The sequence below is a fragment of the Phyllostomus hastatus genome, unplaced genomic scaffold (assembly GCF_019186645.2).
Source record: "Phyllostomus hastatus isolate PE091 unplaced genomic scaffold, TTU_PhHast_1.1 phas_scaffold_501, whole genome shotgun sequence".
NCBI lineage: Eukaryota > Metazoa > Chordata > Mammalia > Chiroptera > Phyllostomidae > Phyllostomus > Phyllostomus hastatus.
In genome coordinates this window covers 27,236,888-27,255,334 of record NW_025334033.1, presented here as the reverse complement: position 1 = coordinate 27,255,334, position 18,447 = coordinate 27,236,888, and the positions used below count along the sequence as shown (strand labels likewise).

The window sequence follows — 18,447 nt, the reverse complement described above, 5'->3', positions numbered from 1 at the left end:
CTGTGTTCCTCTCATAGAGGTCCTTGGGCTTACACTGGGCCCTTCTGGGTGACCCAGGATAATCTCCCATCTCAAGATCACATCTGCCAAGTCCCTTTCGCTACATGAAGTAACATTCAGTTTCTGGGAATTAGAACATGGACGTCTTTGGAGGCTATCATTCAGAAACACATTTAAGAGCCATGAAAAAGAGTGAAATTATTTTGAATCTTTTTAAAATTGACTTTACAGAAAAAAAGGAAGGGAGAGAAAAACATCGATTTGTTGCTCCACTTATTTATGCATTCACTGGTTGCCTCTTACACGTACCTCGATGAGAGATAGAGCCCACAACCTCGGTGTATCGGGATGACACTCTAACCAACTGCCCTACCCGGCCAGGGCAGACGAAATTATTTTGGAAAAGTGGGACAGACTGTCCCAGAAACTAAGGGAAAAGAACATTTCTGGGAGGGAGCAATATACTGGTGTAATGTTGCCAAGAAGTCAACCAAGGTAAGGATAGAAAACCGTCCACCACTTTTTCACAACTAGGCTGTTGTAAACACGACATGAGTGAAGTGACAGGGAGGAAACCAAACTGGAGTAGGCTGAGGAAGACAGGAAGACGAGACAGTGAAGACAGTATTCACAGACAACCCTTTGAAGAAGCTTAACTATGGCAAGAAGAGGAAGAAGAGCAATAGGTGGGAGGGACATGAGGCAAAGGTGTAGCAGAGTTAGGCACGCTTAGATGCTAAGGGGAAGGGGATCATACAGAATAAGAGTTTGAAGGTATCATAGCTGTGAGTTCCCTGAGACACAGGATAGAAGGGTGGGGGAACAGATCCAGAGAAGAGGCAGAGAGAAGCACGGAGGAGGAGGAATGCCTCTGACACGAGAGGAGGGAAGTGAGGATGAGGGTGGATGTAGCGAAGCCAGCCCAAGGGGGCTATAGGTTGGGGAGGGTGAGGCAGCTAAGGTGGCGTTAGACTGACATTTTTCTCTGAGGCAGGAGTTTAAAGATGTGTCTGCCAAGAGTGAAAGGAAGGAAGCAGGGTGCTGGAGAAGGACAGTGAAGGTTAGAGCTGGTTGTGGGGATGAAGGCGGAAGGCCACAGCCAGAAAGTGTACAGGCCAGTGGTAGACCACCGGCAGGGCTGGGGCGCTAGAACTACCATGTTATTTGGAAGTGAGAACCAAGCAAGAGAAACAAGACATGCGAGGTCTAAGGAGGGAAAGATGAGCAACGGAAGGCTGCAGTTCTATCACAGAACAATCTCAATGTATTCTGAACAAAGTATGGACAGGAGATGTGGCCATTTTTGTCTTTAAACAACTCTAAGTCAGAACGTTTGCTAAAGCACCCCAAGTCTGCCACGGTTCGAGTCACATGCATACATCTGAAGAAAGATTTTCAAACATACAACCCATTTCAGAGAGTCATGAGTATTTTCATTATGTAGTTTTTTTTTATTTTAGACGAACATTATTGTAAAAAAAAAGTTCACCTGGAATAAAATCCTTTAAAAAAATCACACAGCATCAGTATCAGTACACAGTTCATGAATTGGCTTAAGCAGGATTAACCACAGGACAGGTGCACTTTATCTGCAGGAGCCTCTCACAGGAAGCCTTTGGAGCCAAAATAAAATACGCTGAAGCATACACAGTAGGACACTTCCATGGAAAAACCAGATATGTTCCATTAGGGGCACGGTTTCAGTCGAACGGTTTATGGTACTTTGCATTAAAGGAACTGCAGTGTCAGCTGCAAATAAAATAAAACCCATCGGTAAGGCTATAGGAATGAGTTATAATAATTAAATTCACATTGTTTAAAAAGGTAAGAAAATGAAGCAAGACGTTCTATTAGTTCTTGGCAATAAAAAAATGCAACTGCATATGGTACAAGCATTTTAAAAAATAAAGTTAAACTTGAAAATACCCCTAAAAATAATTGTTTGCTAATTTTCATTTCTGTAAATTTTAGTCATTTAGATTTTTTCCTAGTGAGCATGACACCCATTAGTTTTATTAGTCTTTTTATAAAAGACGGGTTCTACTGTAAAATTACGCTAGCATTTGAAATTTTATTAGCCATACCGTCTCTCTAGGTTTCTCTAGGACAAGGAGTTTCATTTTTAGACATTCCTTTCCCCCTTCTTTAGCTATAACAAGAAGGAAAAAGGAATGTATTTTCCATTAAAACAAAAACCCTAAAAAACCTGATGGCAGAAATAACTGCTTAAAATCCGAGGCAAGTAAACTAACATAATGAAGTGCTGTTTTAAAATGTTAAGCTTAGAAGCTCATCTTTAAAGATTAAGAACTAAATTTATAGAGAAATCCAAGTCATGAACTAGAAAAGAAAATCTGCTTCCATGTGTCACTGTTCACAGGGAAAACTTTATATAAGCCTTAATACAGATTCTCAGGATTAGAACCTGTGAAATGGAGTTATACTCTCTTATTTAGAAATTTCTGCAAACATTTATCTATATTGCACAGCTAAATTTATTAATGGAGACAGGGAGATACTACTTTTCTTTTGCACTATTGGATATGACACGTGTGTTCTATTCTAAACTACCCGCTACTTTTCCCAATGATGCCTTTAGTTCAAAACAAAACATATAACCTAAATTGTGTTGGATGCTTACAGGCTGGCTCACTGTTTTCCTATCAGGTATTAGAATACTAGTTAGCTAAATGAGGTATAATTAAAAATAGTCCTTCAAAGTAAAGAGTATAGTCTTCTGAAAATTTATAACAAAGACTGCACAAAATGTTCATGTAAATAGTAAGAAACCCTGTGGCACCTCCTAACTGATGCACAGGTGGGTTATTTTCTTATAATCTGTCTGAAGTAAAATATAGCTAAAATAAGTTCCCAGTGAAACATTTTACAATCAACTGATTTACATGCTACTTAGTTACAGCACATCTGCATTGTCAGACACCCTCAGACTCTACTTGAAGAGGTCTAGTCCAATCACTGGCAGAAATCAGCACACCGATAATCAAGTGCAGCCACTGGATTCCACCAATACTGCTGCAAAAATCTTCATGTACCTTATCCATTAGACCACAAAAATGTTCACATAAAACTAGATTTCTTCAGTTTCAGCAGGGAACAGACAATTATCTCTCACTAAATTCATCTACAAATAGAAAAAATAATGCACTATATGTACATTATTAAGCAAAATGGAATATTTATTGGGTCATTTACCATGCAGAAGGTGAATTTCCTATGTTCTTAGCTCAAATTATATACAATTTAGCAAGACTAAATGTAAGAAAATAGCAAGGAAGATTTATTTCTATATAACACAGCATATACCCCCAATTTGCTGCTACTTCAAAGAGCACCTTTAGACTCATCTAGCTTTTACAGGCTCTTTCAAAGTGAAGTTCATGGAGACTAGTTATTAATCTACATAAGACAAAAGAGAGAAGGAATAAAACAAAAGCCAAGCATTCTTTTAAAAAAAGGCTAACCACAGAATACGTCAGTTTTGGTTTGCAGGCAACCCCTGAGATATAAATCAAAGTGTTAAGACACCAAATAGTCAGAGGTAAATTACTAAGAGAATTACATTCATACATGGTGTCAGAGCACTTGCCTTTTAGAAACTACTTTGTTACCCTCCAGAAAGCTTAACTGCTTGGATCTTTTTTCAGAAAATTAGTGAATACAAAATGTTTCTAAGAAAGTATTTCTTCTTTCCAAAAAAGTATCTAATTTTAAGATGGTAGACTTGCAATCAACTTTCAGTGAAGGAACCGCTTGCTTACACTGGGACACCAAAAGGTGCCTTTAAGGCTAAATTTTGTTAACAATAAGTTTAGTGTATCCATCAAAAATAGCTCTGGAATATTTGCTGCAGCTAAATTGTGCATAAGTTTCCAACCAAGTAGTAAAGATTGAGTGGTTCAAGCATTTTAATGATACATCTGAATTTGAAGCTGAATTCTCTGTGGTGACAAGCAATCCGTCTCCACTTTCATTTCCCATTCTTAATTTCAGGCCTGATAGTAAACTCTGTGAAACAAAGCAGGCCTAAGAGGAAGAGTAATTATTCCTTCTTCACCTCTTTATTACTCCCTTCTGCATTATGACACTGAAGGCTAGAATAAAAGCAATGACATAATGATCTTAATTTGGCACGTAAGTTAACACTAAGTACCTTTCTTATGTGATGGTTTCATCTATGAAAGTTATACCAACACCAGTGTTTCATAAGAATGGCAGCTAAGCTTTTGGTTGGCTTTGGCCCAAATGCCTAGACCAAGTTCTATAACAATGAACCTGAACAGATGGAACTGGCTTCTACACATTCAACAATAATTACTTTAAAGCTGAAATCCTGCTCACATTTTTCTCTAATGAAAAGGCAACATTTTTCTCAGAGATGTACTAGGTTTAATTACTTTTTTTTTAAAGCCCAAGTAAAACCAGAACAAAAATCATTGTTTTCACCATTACCAAGAGCTATCTCTACTAAATTTATGTTAACAAGTTAGTCTCTCTCCCTACATGTAAGCTTTCTGTGGACTAAAATCTAAATCTACACCCCATTAACTCTTATAGAAGGGAACACGGTATTATGACTACACCAGCCAGCTGAGAAGTAAACCTAAGGAAAAACATATTATGTGTGCTGATGCGATGGAACCACAATTAGACGCTGAAATAAAACCCTAAATGGTACACCTCTCTGCCCACGTAAAACTTCAGCTTAACACGTTCACGACTAGAAACAGACAAGGGTCAAATAGGTTATGTTTTAGATAACTGAGTGGTTGTAATAGGTCAAACAGAGGAAAAGAGCAAAAATACACCCCAGGAAAAGTGAGATTAAGGTAATTTACCAATGCAGTTTTTATAGATCAGGCAGAGGGAATTAACTGAAAAAAAGTGACTTACTTAGCTACCCAGACTCACTGGCAAAAAGGTAAGGAATGGAGCAAAGCACTAAATAATAAGAAATAAAGAAATTATGGCCTCTGATGAATAGCTGAGCATTTTTATGAATTTTTAAGATAAATTTTATCAGAATTTAATGATTCTTATTTAAGAAATTCACAAATCAGGGCCCTTAAATAAATGCCATGAACACAGTAACACCTAGTCCTATGAACCAGACCAGTGTCCTTTCATTTTAGTACACTGACCTCTGCTGTCACAGCTCTACTCTTTTTTTGAACATCCCCCAAAGCACAAATGTGCCTAGAAATTCACGAGCCAAAAGTGTGCGCATACGGGTCTATGACAGGGAAGGGCCAACACTGAAGTGCAAAGTGGAAAAGAGCGAGCGGCTTCTGCAACAGGCAGTAAAACAAAGGGAAAAAACAAGTCTTGCAAGTGTCTCCATATCATTGCTTCCACGTTTGAAAAAGGAGCCTGTGCTCTTGAGAGGCCAGGAGGCTGGCGTCCCCTCCGCGATCCGCGTGGAGAGGTCTGGGTTCGGAGGTGCTCTCAGCGGCAGCCTGGTGGTGGGATTCTGAGGCTGGGTGACCTGTGCTTTCAGAGAAGCAGGAGAGTGTCCTCTAGGTGTGCTGCAGTCTCTCAGAAAAAGTTCATCAAAGTAGTGAACATCGGAAGAAACTGGTCTTCTTTGATCGGTTTTCTGTTATTTTCACCGGTCCACCTGCCCCTGATGAATTGCTGTCATTCTAAAATACAGAAGATAAAGTTACCAAGAAGTTTCATTGTCTGACCCCAATTAACTAAAAAATAACAATTTCAAACCATACCATAAATGTGTATTCAGTAGATTATTTTATTAGAAAAAGAACTAGTTAAGATCCGATGTTGGTTTCTGTGGAAATGGTGGATTAAAATGAGAAAAATGTTTTTAGGATAGCACTTTTTATACATATTAATATCAGGTAGGAAACTCCCATTTCCAATTCCAAGAAATTATTGCCAAAGTTTCCAGGGTAATGATGGAAACAGTGTTAAGATATTGGTACAGGCAATCCTGTTGTTAGAGGCAAGAAGGGTTGGTTACGTAAGGTATACAATTACATTTAGAATTCAGGTAAAAATAAAGTTTCAAGGAAACTTTAGCAACTTTAAGATCATAACTACATATAGTTATGTGTCACATCAAAATTGAACTAGATAATATGGCAACAACCTAATTTGTGCCATTATTACTTTGATTATTCAGATCAAAATTCAACTAAAGCCCACGTAACGAGCCGGATGGAAGAACTGAAGCAGCTGCAGCTCAGAGACGAGAAACCCGAGGAAACGAGTGAGAGCAAGCGCAGCCAGGTGAGTATGTGAGTCGAGGGAAGATAAGTTAATGTGAATATATTATAATCAAGCCCATCCTTCTAATCAAATAAATACACAGTGTAAAGAAAACAAATGTATAAACAGCATAATAAAAATAAAAACTGTAAGTGATACAAACCATTTTTCTGTTGAGTTTTGTCATTATATCTCGAGCAAGTGTAAAAAATGCCTAAAGGTAAACCAAAAATTGCATTATTATATATTTATAATATATTTTTAAAATAGAAATATAGAATGTTTTCATTCTATATATATTATCTTAAAGCCTTTAATTGAGAAACAAACATAACTGTAATCATAGTATACACATGACTACTGTATCTTATTTTTCAATTACATCATAAATATTTACCAATATTATCAAATTGTCATTCATTCATCAAATATTTTCCATATGTAACATCTAAGCCAGTAGCTGACCCCCATTCCTAAGATGGCACATTTTTAAGTTATGTGTAGCTTCCTCAGCACACCAACAGCAGCTCGGGGGCAGGGGCTCTGTCTGAGCCTCCCCTGCCTACCCAGAGCAGACACAGTGTCTGGTCCAGGAGATGCTGAATATGTGCTTAATAAGCAAATGAATAAATATGTTTTACCCTATACCTGTAAAAGCTGTTTTCACAAATATCTCTGCCTTTTATTCCCAATGTCCTCTCTTTCGAATCACTTTCACTCTTACGCCTGAGAACATACATAATTTTAACACCCCAGAATCCGGACAGTGCCAGCAGCTCAGCTAAATCCACCACACTGGAAATCAGTTCCAATGCCGGCAGAACAAATCTGACTTATCTTAGTGACATTTCATGCCTAGCATCTGTGGCCCCAATCAAGCATGTTTAACCCTGCCATCCACCCCTACTTTGTTTGCAGGGAGCGGAGACTCTCAAAGCTTCTTCAGTGGTCTCTGTGCTAAACCAACTGCTATGCCGGCCTCTTTGTTCCCAGCAACGCCAGAGGCCCCAAAATGTTCTGCAGAAGGATCATTTCCAATCAAATCAGACAGAAGCAACACAGTAACTATTATTATCACTCACTGGTGGTGTGTCACTGTCACACTGGTCACCTGTGAGTCTAAATTTTTAAATGATTCCACCCCAGTTTTTATGAGGCGAATCACACTAAGTTAAAGCTCTGGGAAAATTGCTAACTTCTGCAGAAAACCAGACCAGAATAAGCAGCCTGGGCAACCCCCAGCTCTCCATTCCCATACCTCAATGTCTCTCTAAGCCGCGGGTGTGAGGAGGGTTCAGACACCGACAGAGACCTGAGCCTGCCCACCCCAGCAAGGCACGGCACCAAGTTCCCTCTGAGGGAGAAGCCCCATGTGGGCCGTCTCTGTGTGCAAGCTACTCTCCCGCCTCCACTGTGAAAGCTGATGTAAGAGGCTCCCCCTCTTTCTGATGGAAGGAAATCCTTTTGTAGCAAGCAGAAGGTAGCATTTTTCTGCTTATTCATGCTCATGTAAATAAATCAGTAGGGACCGTGTTTCCTAATGCCCATTAGCCAACCTGAAAAAATGAGTTTTATTTAAAACAAAGAAAAAGTTCTGATCGGTGTCCACTATCCAATAGTTATTTAAGTCTTAATTTTTAGCCAGATGAAATGGTGAACAGTGGTAGCCCTAGAAATTAAATGTTTATGAAATCATTGGTATTATTAAGTGAATTACATGCATTAAAACATATTACATGTAATACTTTTATGATCTGTTTTTAAAAAGAAAGTATTATCAACAATTCTACCTTTGGTAAAGAAAATCTATTCTTAGAAGACTTTAGGCTGATTTGGTTTTCTTTAACAGTTAACTTCTTGAAAATTTATTAAAGTACTCTGATAAACGCTTTCTTATTTCTACTAAAAGCTATCATGTTACAATATAGCATGCTTAATCTACTTCAAACATGTACAGTAAGGGAATCTGTTCAATGAGCTGACGTTTAATTCTTTCTCTCTCTCAAGCGAGATTTAAGATTCTCCTGCTACAGGCTCCTATAGGGTGACATGAACAATGATAAATGAGGAGAAGAAGGCACTGCACACGGTCAGCTAGTGTGGGATTTCCAGCTTCCAAAATACAGGGCAAAACTAAACTTAAACGGAATGTCTATCTTCTGTTAGTGAATCTTAACTGAGCCACCAAATATATTCCATGTGGAGGTTGGGTGCTAGAAATTCAACTGGGGTCCACATAAAAGTCAGAAGCTTACAAAGTGGAGGTAGAGGTCACATGAGGCATTCACTAAGTCAGAAAAAAACAAGCTTTTGAGAATTGCTCGAACAAAGGCACAAGTCACCAAACCTTTCTTTCTTTCTTACCTCTTCTACATTTGTACTGGATTTTGCACTTGTCTCCAGGAATTTGATCCCATAGTCAATTGCTAACTGAAAGGCAAACAGAAACATTTAAATTCAGTGCAAGTTGCTTGAACATATAAAGCACTTGTATTTTCTAGGTTTATCAAAGTCCCAAAGGTAGAGTATTAGTTTGGAACTCCTATGGTTCTCAAATCTCTGTGTTTTCTTCTACTGTGTTTGAAATTGAGGTATCTAATTCATAAGTACCACGGCACCACATCCACTCAAAACACAATTTATGTACTTCTCTTTTTTCCTAATACACTTTCAGTTCTCAATATACTTATAAGAAAAACAATGACAGACACTCACACCTACCATTTATTTGGGATTCATTCACCCCTTTTCAACTGCTCTGAAAGTACAATGAATTCTCCAACAGTTACTATACTGACTTTTCATTATTTTTTAATAAACTAGTGCTTAACAGAAAAGCTTAAGACACTAAGTCCTCATTGCTTTGGATTCTATTGATTATAACAAATGTGAACTCTTCCATATTTCCATCTACTCCAATGAATTCCCAGTTCATTTATAACACCAAGATTAAGACAATGTTTTTAGGAGAAAAAAGTTTCAGTCAGATTGAAAACTTTGTCTAACATACACACACACACACCAACTAAAGCAACATTTCAAGACTTAAAAATTGAAGTCTCTAAGTCAGTTCAGAAAATGCCACAGAAGTACTGTATTTTGCTGTGTATAATGTGCACTTTTTTGGCCAAATTTCTGACAGAAAAATAAGGATGCACATTATATATAGGTAGTACTAATTCCATATCTATATAAATGTTTTTCATTCTTTTATTTATGCTTATGTGTTAAAAGTGTAACTCTAGAAAGCAATAACAATATCCATATGCGAAATAATACCCTGGAATATGATAATTGGTTTTATATATAAATTAAAAATTGAATTAAAAAATTAAAACAAAAATTTTTTCCTGAAAGTTTGGTCCAAGAACTTGGGTGCTTATTATACATGAGAGCACATTACATATGGCAAAATATGGGTAAAAATGTATATATAATAAACTCCTTTGCTTTGCAGGACACAAAATAGAGAAATGTCTATAAATGACCTATAAAATGACATGCATGGCTTGCTCAGTTACAAGTTTATCCACAATGACCTAAATTTAATGTGTAGTACAATAAGTCTTAAAAAACATAATGAGTTGGAAAATGATTGCTGTTGAATTTCACCTATCCTATTTTTTTTCCAAGAGAATAAATTATTTGAACTGCAAAACTGGGCATTTTCACACAGATATGGGAGAAACAGCCTGAACTCTAAGCTGCAGGAATCTGAAAAAGAGCCCATTTGTATGTCCCAGAAAAGAGCAAATTCCTTAGGAGTGAGTCATGACCGCACAGTATATAGAACTGGATCTTGAATACTAATTCCTACCATTCAAGCACGAATTACATCTCTTTGTTGTTCTTAGAGGATTAAAATATAGATATTCAAAAACTTAAATCAATAATTACACTAAGAAAATAAACGCTTAATGTGAGTGGATTTGAATCGCTATGCATTCAGTCCAGATTCACCTTCTCCCCTCGTTCTTTTGACACTTGTCTTCGGTCGTTCATGTCACACTTGTTGCCCAGGATCATCCGCTCCACGTCTGAGGAGGCGTGCTGCGGGGAGAAAACCGGGTGTTGGGTAACAGTCTGAGAAAAGCGCTGTCGTTCAACAGACAAACTCTAACCCATCAGAAACATACTCATGCATTTAATAATTAAGGCAAATAATCTCTCACTCGACACAAGGCATGATTCAGAGAAAATTTTAAAAGATGGGAAGAGGGGAAAAGCTACAGTGGAAAAGGCTATGCAAACTTTCTTCCCAAAGGTTTGCAGTCATTCTCGGCTTTTTGTACATGACAAGCAGAAATAACTTATGGTTCTCTAATGATGAAACTTCCAAATACTAGTTTAGGTCTAAAAGAAAAAAAACATAGTGCTAAGTGAGCTAATGAGGAAGGTATTCTGGATTCTGAATTACTTAAAAAATAAATTTATGTAGGTTAATATGAGGGTGTACAAAATTACTTCTGAGAAGATTTCTTTCTGAAATGTCAAAGCACTTAAAAATCTTAATGCCAATCAATCTGAAATAAATAAAATTTAAAATATCTAAGATGGAGAAAACTCCATCTTAGAAGGGCAAAATGGTAAGTTGCTGGGATAAAGATACACCCTCTGCCAGTCAAAAGACGGTGGGACACACAGAACCTGAGAATCGGATGTTGTAATCCTGGCCCCCCCTTTTAAAGGCTGTGTTGGCACAGGCGAGTCACTTCTTTCTGGCCTCAGTGTGCTCATGTGTAAAATGGGGACTTGTGTTAAACTATTCCAAGATCTGGCCCAAGTTTAAAATCCTGTAAAACTGCTGCTCCTCTGCCTGCCTCCGCCCCCACCCAAGTCCAGCAGAGCAGTCAGACTGGCCGACTGGAGACCTCGGCCTCTCCGGCGCTCCTCAGAGCGAGGGCCTGCCCTGCCCTTGGCCTACTCCTCAGCAGCCCAGCTGCCCCTCCGAGGGCCAGGAGCCCTTTTTTAGCACCCAGCAGCTATTGTCAGGCCGTTCTCTGGTACCACCGTTCTCTTTCCATATGTACCTACCTCTTCAATGTTTCTTATCCAGTTTTTAATATTGTCAAAGGACTTTTCATTTGTGATGTCATAGACCAGCATAATTCCCTATAGGAGAAAAAAAGATCTTATTTAGTATGGCATATATTTAAAGTTATAAAATATAATGTAGATGTATTCCTCCCCTCCAGAAACGTTTTGGGTGTTTCCTTTCCTTTTCCCTTTCTTTCCTTCTTTCTTTATCAAAGGATTTCATAATACTATTGGGTTGGCCAAAAAGTCTGTTATTTTTTTTTCTGTAAAATAAAAGACATTATTTTTCATTTTCACCAATAACTTTATTGATTTGGACATTTTGAGTATGTCAGCCATCTCTCACTGTTGGCTTCTAGTGGGCAGAGGCCAGGGGTGCTGCCAAACATCTTCCAAAGCATAAGACAGTTCCCCAGCAATTAATTATTTGCCCAAAATATCAACAGGACCAAGAAACTTCACAAACCACTTCTGACATGTTCAGTCAGTCACAGCACCTCCAGACATTGAATAAATTTTTTTTTGCATTTCAGTTGCATTTTTAACCTTTCTTGAAATAATAAAGCATAATATGCTGGAAATGTTGCTTATTTTCTTCCATCTTCAATATTAAATGGCTGCACAAAAATTCACCAATTTTGGTAAGTTTTTTTAAATGCACACTGATATGACAGCTGCCACAATACAATCTAACAAAATTGTTTTGAATGAAAGATAACTAAGCGCTACTAGAGTCATCTTATGGAAAAAATATAACGGAATTTCTGGCCAACCCAATATTTTAAATTACAGAGAAGCAAAAATAAATAAATAAATTCTTCCATCGTCTCGCCATGTAAATAAATACTCGGTTAACATTTTCACTGTTAACCTTTAATGAATTAGTGATCATGGTAAAGATGATACAGCCTTTCTACCTGACCTCACAGGATAAGAATCGGCACCAACTAGAGCTGAAAGAGTATTTAAGTTACAATAGAGATAACACTGAGTGTAAGAGGCAATCACTTCTGTCGTGTACTTGTTTATTTCGAGGAGAAATTGTCTTGCTTCTTACTCCTATACTAAGATTGTAACATATTGCTTTAAAATTATTTCTTTTTATATGGGCTGATCAAAATACCACTATTGCTCTGGCCAGGTGGCTCAGTTGGTTAGAGCATTGTCCGGCACACCAAAGGGCTGCGGGTTCGATTCCCAGTCAGGACATGTATTCCTAGGTTGCAGTTAGATCCCCGGTCGGTGCGTGTGCGGGAGGCAACCAATCCATGTTTTCCCCACTCTCTCTCCCTTCTACTCCTTCTAAAAAATCAGTAAACATATCATTGGGTGAGTATAAAAAAGAAAAAGTCACTAAGTAAATCACAGACACTTAAAATATAATACATTTGTCATACAATTTTAATGAAAGACATTGTCATGTTTTTAAAGATTTCATGGCTGGTGTTTCTAAAGGGTTTATCTTCTAAATACTTCAAATGATATTTGTATGCTAACTATTTCAGAATCTGTATCACCAGATCATACCTCTGGATTAAGTGTTAGATCTACCCATCAATTCAGCCATTCAACAAATATTTAGTAAGCAGCTGCTGTGTGCCTGATACTGCACTAAGTACTACCAGCAGCAAACAAGATAGACAAGGCTCCTTTCTCTCATGCATGGATAGCAAACAAAACAATAAATCAATAATTATACAATTAAATATAATTTTGGTAATTGCTATGAAGAAGTACTAGGAGCTCTGAGTACAAATGCTAACCTAATCTGGCTGATGGGCTGGGGTGGTCAGGGAAGGCTTCCCTGAGAAAATGACATTGAATCAAGGTCTGAGGACAGAGTAGACCTGACCTAGGCAAGGGGTTGAGTATGGCGCAGAGGAGAAACGTTGTGAATATCTTGCTGACCAGAAAGGCCCAGAACCCACTGGATGTGAGTGAAAGAAAGTCAGCCTGGCAAAAGTGCACAGATCCAATGAGAGAAGAGCATAAGATGTGGTCAAATAGAGAGAGAGGGGTCAGATGTGACTTGGAGACCACTAACTGGACATCACGTCCCAGATGTCCTTTTGTAGTCACTGAAAACTAAGCAAAACACGAGATTGTCTTCGTCCCTCCAAATCTTCGCTTCCTTCTTGCACTCTCATTTTGATGAAGGGCAATGCAATCCTGTGAGTCAGCCCAAGCAGCTCCCTGGGAGCACTCGCGTTCACAGTCACCAAGTCCTGCAGGCCCAACAACCTCCCTGCCCGCCCACCCCCACACGAACTGCCTTACTCATGTTCTTAGCAACTAACCTTTACCTGGACTACTGTCATAGTCTTTAACTGGTCCCCTGCTTTCATTCTTAACCACTGCTAATCCACTCTCCATGAGGACACTAGTTATCATTTACTTGATTCCTCTCCATGGTACTCATAATGAAACTAACATTTCCTTACAGGGCAGGCAGTGTCCTTCAGGTCTGGCTTCCAACTTTGTAAATGAATATAAAATGGAAATGGAAATGAAAATAAATCATGTACAGTACAAATGTACACACAGACAAATAATCCAGAAAACAACAAAATGTTAACAAAAGCTATCTCAGGGTGGTAAGATTTTGGATGATTTCTTGGAGTTTTCAAAGTTTTCTGTACTACATGTAACCTTTTGACAACCAGAAAAATATGTATTATTGTTTAAATGACAAACAGTAATATCCTCTATTTTCCCTCCTCCAAGCCTGAAATGCAAATATTTCACTTTGGCTATATAGTAAAAGAGGTTCTTACAACTATCAATGCAAATAACTTAAAAAAATCAAAGTGAAGAACTATATACTTAAAGAAACCCCTCAAAACTGAATCAGAATAATTCCTGATGCAAAGTGTTTAGCTGCCTATAATATCAACATTAACCAAATAATTGCTATAGCTCTGTGACCCTTTGGGCTACACAGACAACCCTGACCTTTACTGGCTTATGCCTCTTGAGCAGCACGCTGGATGGCTCGCACAGGAAGCGTGAGCGCTGTGTAGTGGTTAAGGACATAGGCTCTGTAGTCAGAGGCATATCCTTCGAGATCCTAGAGATGTTATTTTATCCCTCTCAGTCTCCATTCCTCATTTGTAAAATGAGAACAGCATGTTTTCCACACTCAATTCTTTTGGGAATCTATGAGATATTACATACAAGGTATTTAACCTAGAACCCAGGACACAGCTTGGATTCAATAAATGGTAGCTATTTTTAATTTATATCTTTGGTTTCAACAGCAGAAATCCTTTGACTATTTCCTATGTAAGCAAACTGATATTATAAATCAGATAGAAATACAAACTCAAGTATACTAGTTAAAATTTTATATATCTGATATGTACCTATAATAACAACAGTGTCCTTACAGTTCTTAAGACAGTGTTCATACATGAGAAATGCGGACATCGCAATGACATGGTCCTTTTCTCCAAAAGCCTGATTGTCCATCAGGGTTACTGTTATGCTTGCCTATAAATGTTGTGAATAATTTAAAATAGACCAGAAGACTCTGTGATGGTGGCAGACTCCAGTGTAGAGCTTATTGGAGTGCTGCATACCTAAACCAACCCAACTAAACCTGGCAGAGCCACCACTTGCTGAAAAGAGAATGTGCCCCAGTAGGAACACGATGGCCCCAACAGAACGTGATGGCTCCACAAGTCACTGGAACAGACAACCTGCAGATGAGGGACTCCAGCAGAGCAGGATTTCCAGAGGATTTACCTGAAATTGTTTCTGGGTCTGAAATTTTCCATTGACTCACCTCTTCAGCAAGGGTTTATTGAGCACCTACTCTGTGCCAGGCACTGGCATTACAGAAGAACAAAAGAAACAGAAATGCCTACCTTCAAAGGGGAAAAGACAATACCATCTTAGAAAAGCCACAATTTCTAATTATTTGAAGTAATGTGAAGAAAGACTAGGCAGTAGATAAGTGAAAAACAATCTTCAAATCTAAATTAAACAACACGTTTCAATGCCCTCTTTCCTCGTACTGGGAACTAGAGCCAGACAACCAAGGGAAACACACTCCACACTCTAAGTGTTCCTGCCCACTTTCTGTGATAGCCAGTAGGCAAGTGTTGTCAATACATCATTCCTGGAAAATAAAAAAACTGGTCAATAGATATTCTAATCAAAATTACCTATAAACTACCATATTTTGCTGTGTATAAATGTGCTCCCATGTATAATATGCACCCATGTTTTCTGCGCATTATACATGGGATTATTGTACCCATGGTATGTAATCATTGTACCCATGTATAACGTGCATCCTCATTTTTCCCTCAAAAATTTGGGTAAAAAAGTGCTTGTTATACATAGCAAAATACAGTATTCCAAATCATCCCTAAGATGTTCTTATTTATCCCTATAATCATCCCTGGAGAAAACAAACAACAAACAAACAAACTTCTTCCTGGCACAGAAGATAAGTCCCTTCCCTTTGATTATAATCTAAGCAAAATAGAGAGTAGCTGACGACTGTCTTTTTTAAAATGCTGACCTTTCACAATCGTAAAAGTATCACAAGGATGAAGAGTGGGGAATATGTGCATATAAAATGTTCAGCAGTGTACAGTGCCAAGGTGATACAGCTTTGAAAAGGAGTACCCAGTATTTCTGTGCGGGTGAATTACTGGTACTCAAATAATAGAGGGTGAGTGGCAGTGGAAGAGGCAGGGAGGGCAGCATGATGATAAAGGGATCTGCAGATTCAGGTCACATCTCCCTGAAAGCAAAGGGACAGCTACCAGCCCTGCAGCTCTGACACCCTGACACCACTCCCAGGAACCCAAGTCTTTTAAACGATCAGCTGGGTATGATGGCAGCTGGTGCCCACAGTCTGCTAGGCTGAGTTTCGTGATCTCAACTACTCAGCCTTCTAAGATTCTCTGACTACACTGAGTTTTGTCAAAATTCAAAACTCCCAACTAGTGCTTGGATTAGGCCTACAAGCTAGAGATAAAGCCCCGGCCTCGGCCTGACATTCTAGACACGGAGTACGGCTCTGCTTCTGTGTTGCCTTATTCACCACTGCACTCCCAGCGCCACACAAAACCCGCTTTGAGCCAACAAGCAGTACAAATGGGTTACATAAATGAAGCCGTAGGATGGAAGATAGCCAAATGATGAGGTTATGCTAACAAGGATAAGGCTAGCATGTAGCAAAGGACTTGGTAGTCAAGATTCACCAGATTCTAAACCTCAAAGAGTCGCCTATCATCAGGCTGCTTCGTAGCCAGCTGGTAGGTGCTGGTGGGGGAGAATCCACAGAGCTGAGCCATTGAGAGTGGATACTGTGGACCTGGTGAGAGATAGGGAATGATAGTGGCAGCTGAATGATGAGAGGGGTGAGGAATGAATACTTATTTACAAAGCTTGTGGTTTGCTAAGCTATTAACAGAAAGAAAAATCACAAAAATATACAGTCACTCAGGCTAATTACCTATTAATATTATGATGACTAATGGCAAAGTACACAGGTACTAAATTAAACACAAAACATTTTTTTCGCATCAAAAAATCTCTTTTCCCCATTGTACTAGACTTTAGCTTGAGTCCTATAAGCTTTGACAAATGAATATTTGTGTTTTATTTTCACCTGAGAGTCACAAAGCCCCAAAAACACACTCACCATGGCTCCTCTATAGTATGCTGTCGTGATGGTTCGAAACCTCTCCTGGCCTGCTGTGTCCCTAAAATTTTAAACAAAGGAGAGAGTGGTTTTAAAAGGCATCACCAGCATGACTGAGGAGAGACCTGACACTGTAGGAGAGATAATTCTGGTTTGCTCACAAATGCAGCAGTTTCAGGAAAAAGGGGAACAAAATACAAAGGAAGCCTGTTGTGTGTCTGTGAGCTGGAGGTGGTGGTGGCCATGGGAGCCTGTCAAGAGTTCACAATGACTTGGGTGAAAAATTTGCAGCTTGATGATAAAAGCGGCAACAGGAAAATCCATGGCCTGCTAGGAGCTGGCATGCTGCATTAGTCAAACATGTATGGGAGAGAACAGAGAAAAGTTCTACATCCCTGGACTCCTAGAGGTAGTTAGAATGCTTTTTATAAATGCCTAATGATTAAGGCATTTTGCTCTCTTGAGTGAAAGTCTGATTTCTGTGCAAAGAAAGCAGTTGGGTTGGACACACTACTGAGTGAATTCTGCTCGGCAGAGCACACTGAAATGAATCTCCTCATGAACTGTTCCAGCTATGGAGCCCATAATTAAATGGGAACCTGGAGTTCAACATATAATTGTTGACAATGTTTCCAAAGACTTTAAAACATGAACAACACCACAAAATTACATAACTGTTCATATATTCTTGCTTCTTAGCTGATGCCATATTCTAATGGCAGACCATTAGAATATATTCTAAAAAATACAAAGGTTTCCAGTTACATTTATTGAAGTAATCCCTATAAAGCAGGTCAAATTTCCCTGATATCTGGGAAAATCACTATTGCTAAATTTGTCACTTACCAGCAGAACTACCGTATTTTTCGGACTATAAGATGCACCTTTTCCCCTAAATTTGGGAGGAAATGGGGGTGCGTCTTATAGTCCGAATGTAGCTTTACATTTACATTGGTGAAATATTATGTTATTTATGTTATTAAATGTTTCACCACATTTTTTGCTTCAAAATTTTTTTCCTATTTTCCTCCTCTAAAACCCAATGCATCTTATGGTCCGAAAAATATGGTAATTCATTTCTTGTGCTACTAAGACAAACTAAGCTGTGCAATTTAATTGTAGGAGAGAAAAAGGCACTTGTGAAAATAAACTAGAAATCTAATGCATCCCGAACCCAAACGAGAGATGAAGGCCCAAAGAAAATACGGTAAATCAAAAACAGTAAATCCTTTAGTACTTCTGTCTACCTTAGGAAATACTCTCACACGACAGCCTAGTGCGTGGTATCACCAACACCCTTGTTCTGCAGCAGAGGCAACAGGCTTGGGTGGGTTGCGGTGCCAGCTCAGCCCCTAATCAGACCACACTCTTGAATGGGACTCAAGCCCCCGACATCTTGGCCATTTAGTGCAGGGCTGGGCTTCCCCTCACAGTCCAACCCTTCCGGCACTGACCAGGACAGCCGTACAGGGCACTCGTCTGGCACATGGCAAACAAGCCATGGG

The 18,447-nt window shown here is 38.8% G+C and overlaps 1 protein-coding gene across 1 annotated transcript in view; it reads right to left on the bottom strand.

Annotated features, from left to right (window-relative positions):
* Positions 1 to 1,430: 1,430 nt before the first annotated feature.
* Positions 1,431 to 18,447, bottom strand: part of RAB8B (RAB8B, member RAS oncogene family) — a 59,811-nt gene continuing 42,794 nt past the window's right edge. Inside the window, exons 3-8 of the mRNA XM_045822935.1 lie at positions 16,943 to 17,003; positions 11,281 to 11,358; positions 10,207 to 10,296; positions 8,611 to 8,676; positions 6,410 to 6,460; positions 1,431 to 5,660 (exon numbers count right to left, since the gene is read on the bottom strand). Coding sequence (XP_045678891.1) covers positions 5,568 to 5,660; positions 6,410 to 6,460; positions 8,611 to 8,676; positions 10,207 to 10,296; positions 11,281 to 11,358; positions 16,943 to 17,003 — 439 coding nt within the window. The 3' untranslated portion in view covers positions 1,431 to 5,567. The remainder of the gene's footprint in view (positions 5,661 to 6,409; positions 6,461 to 8,610; positions 8,677 to 10,206; positions 10,297 to 11,280; positions 11,359 to 16,942; positions 17,004 to 18,447) is intronic.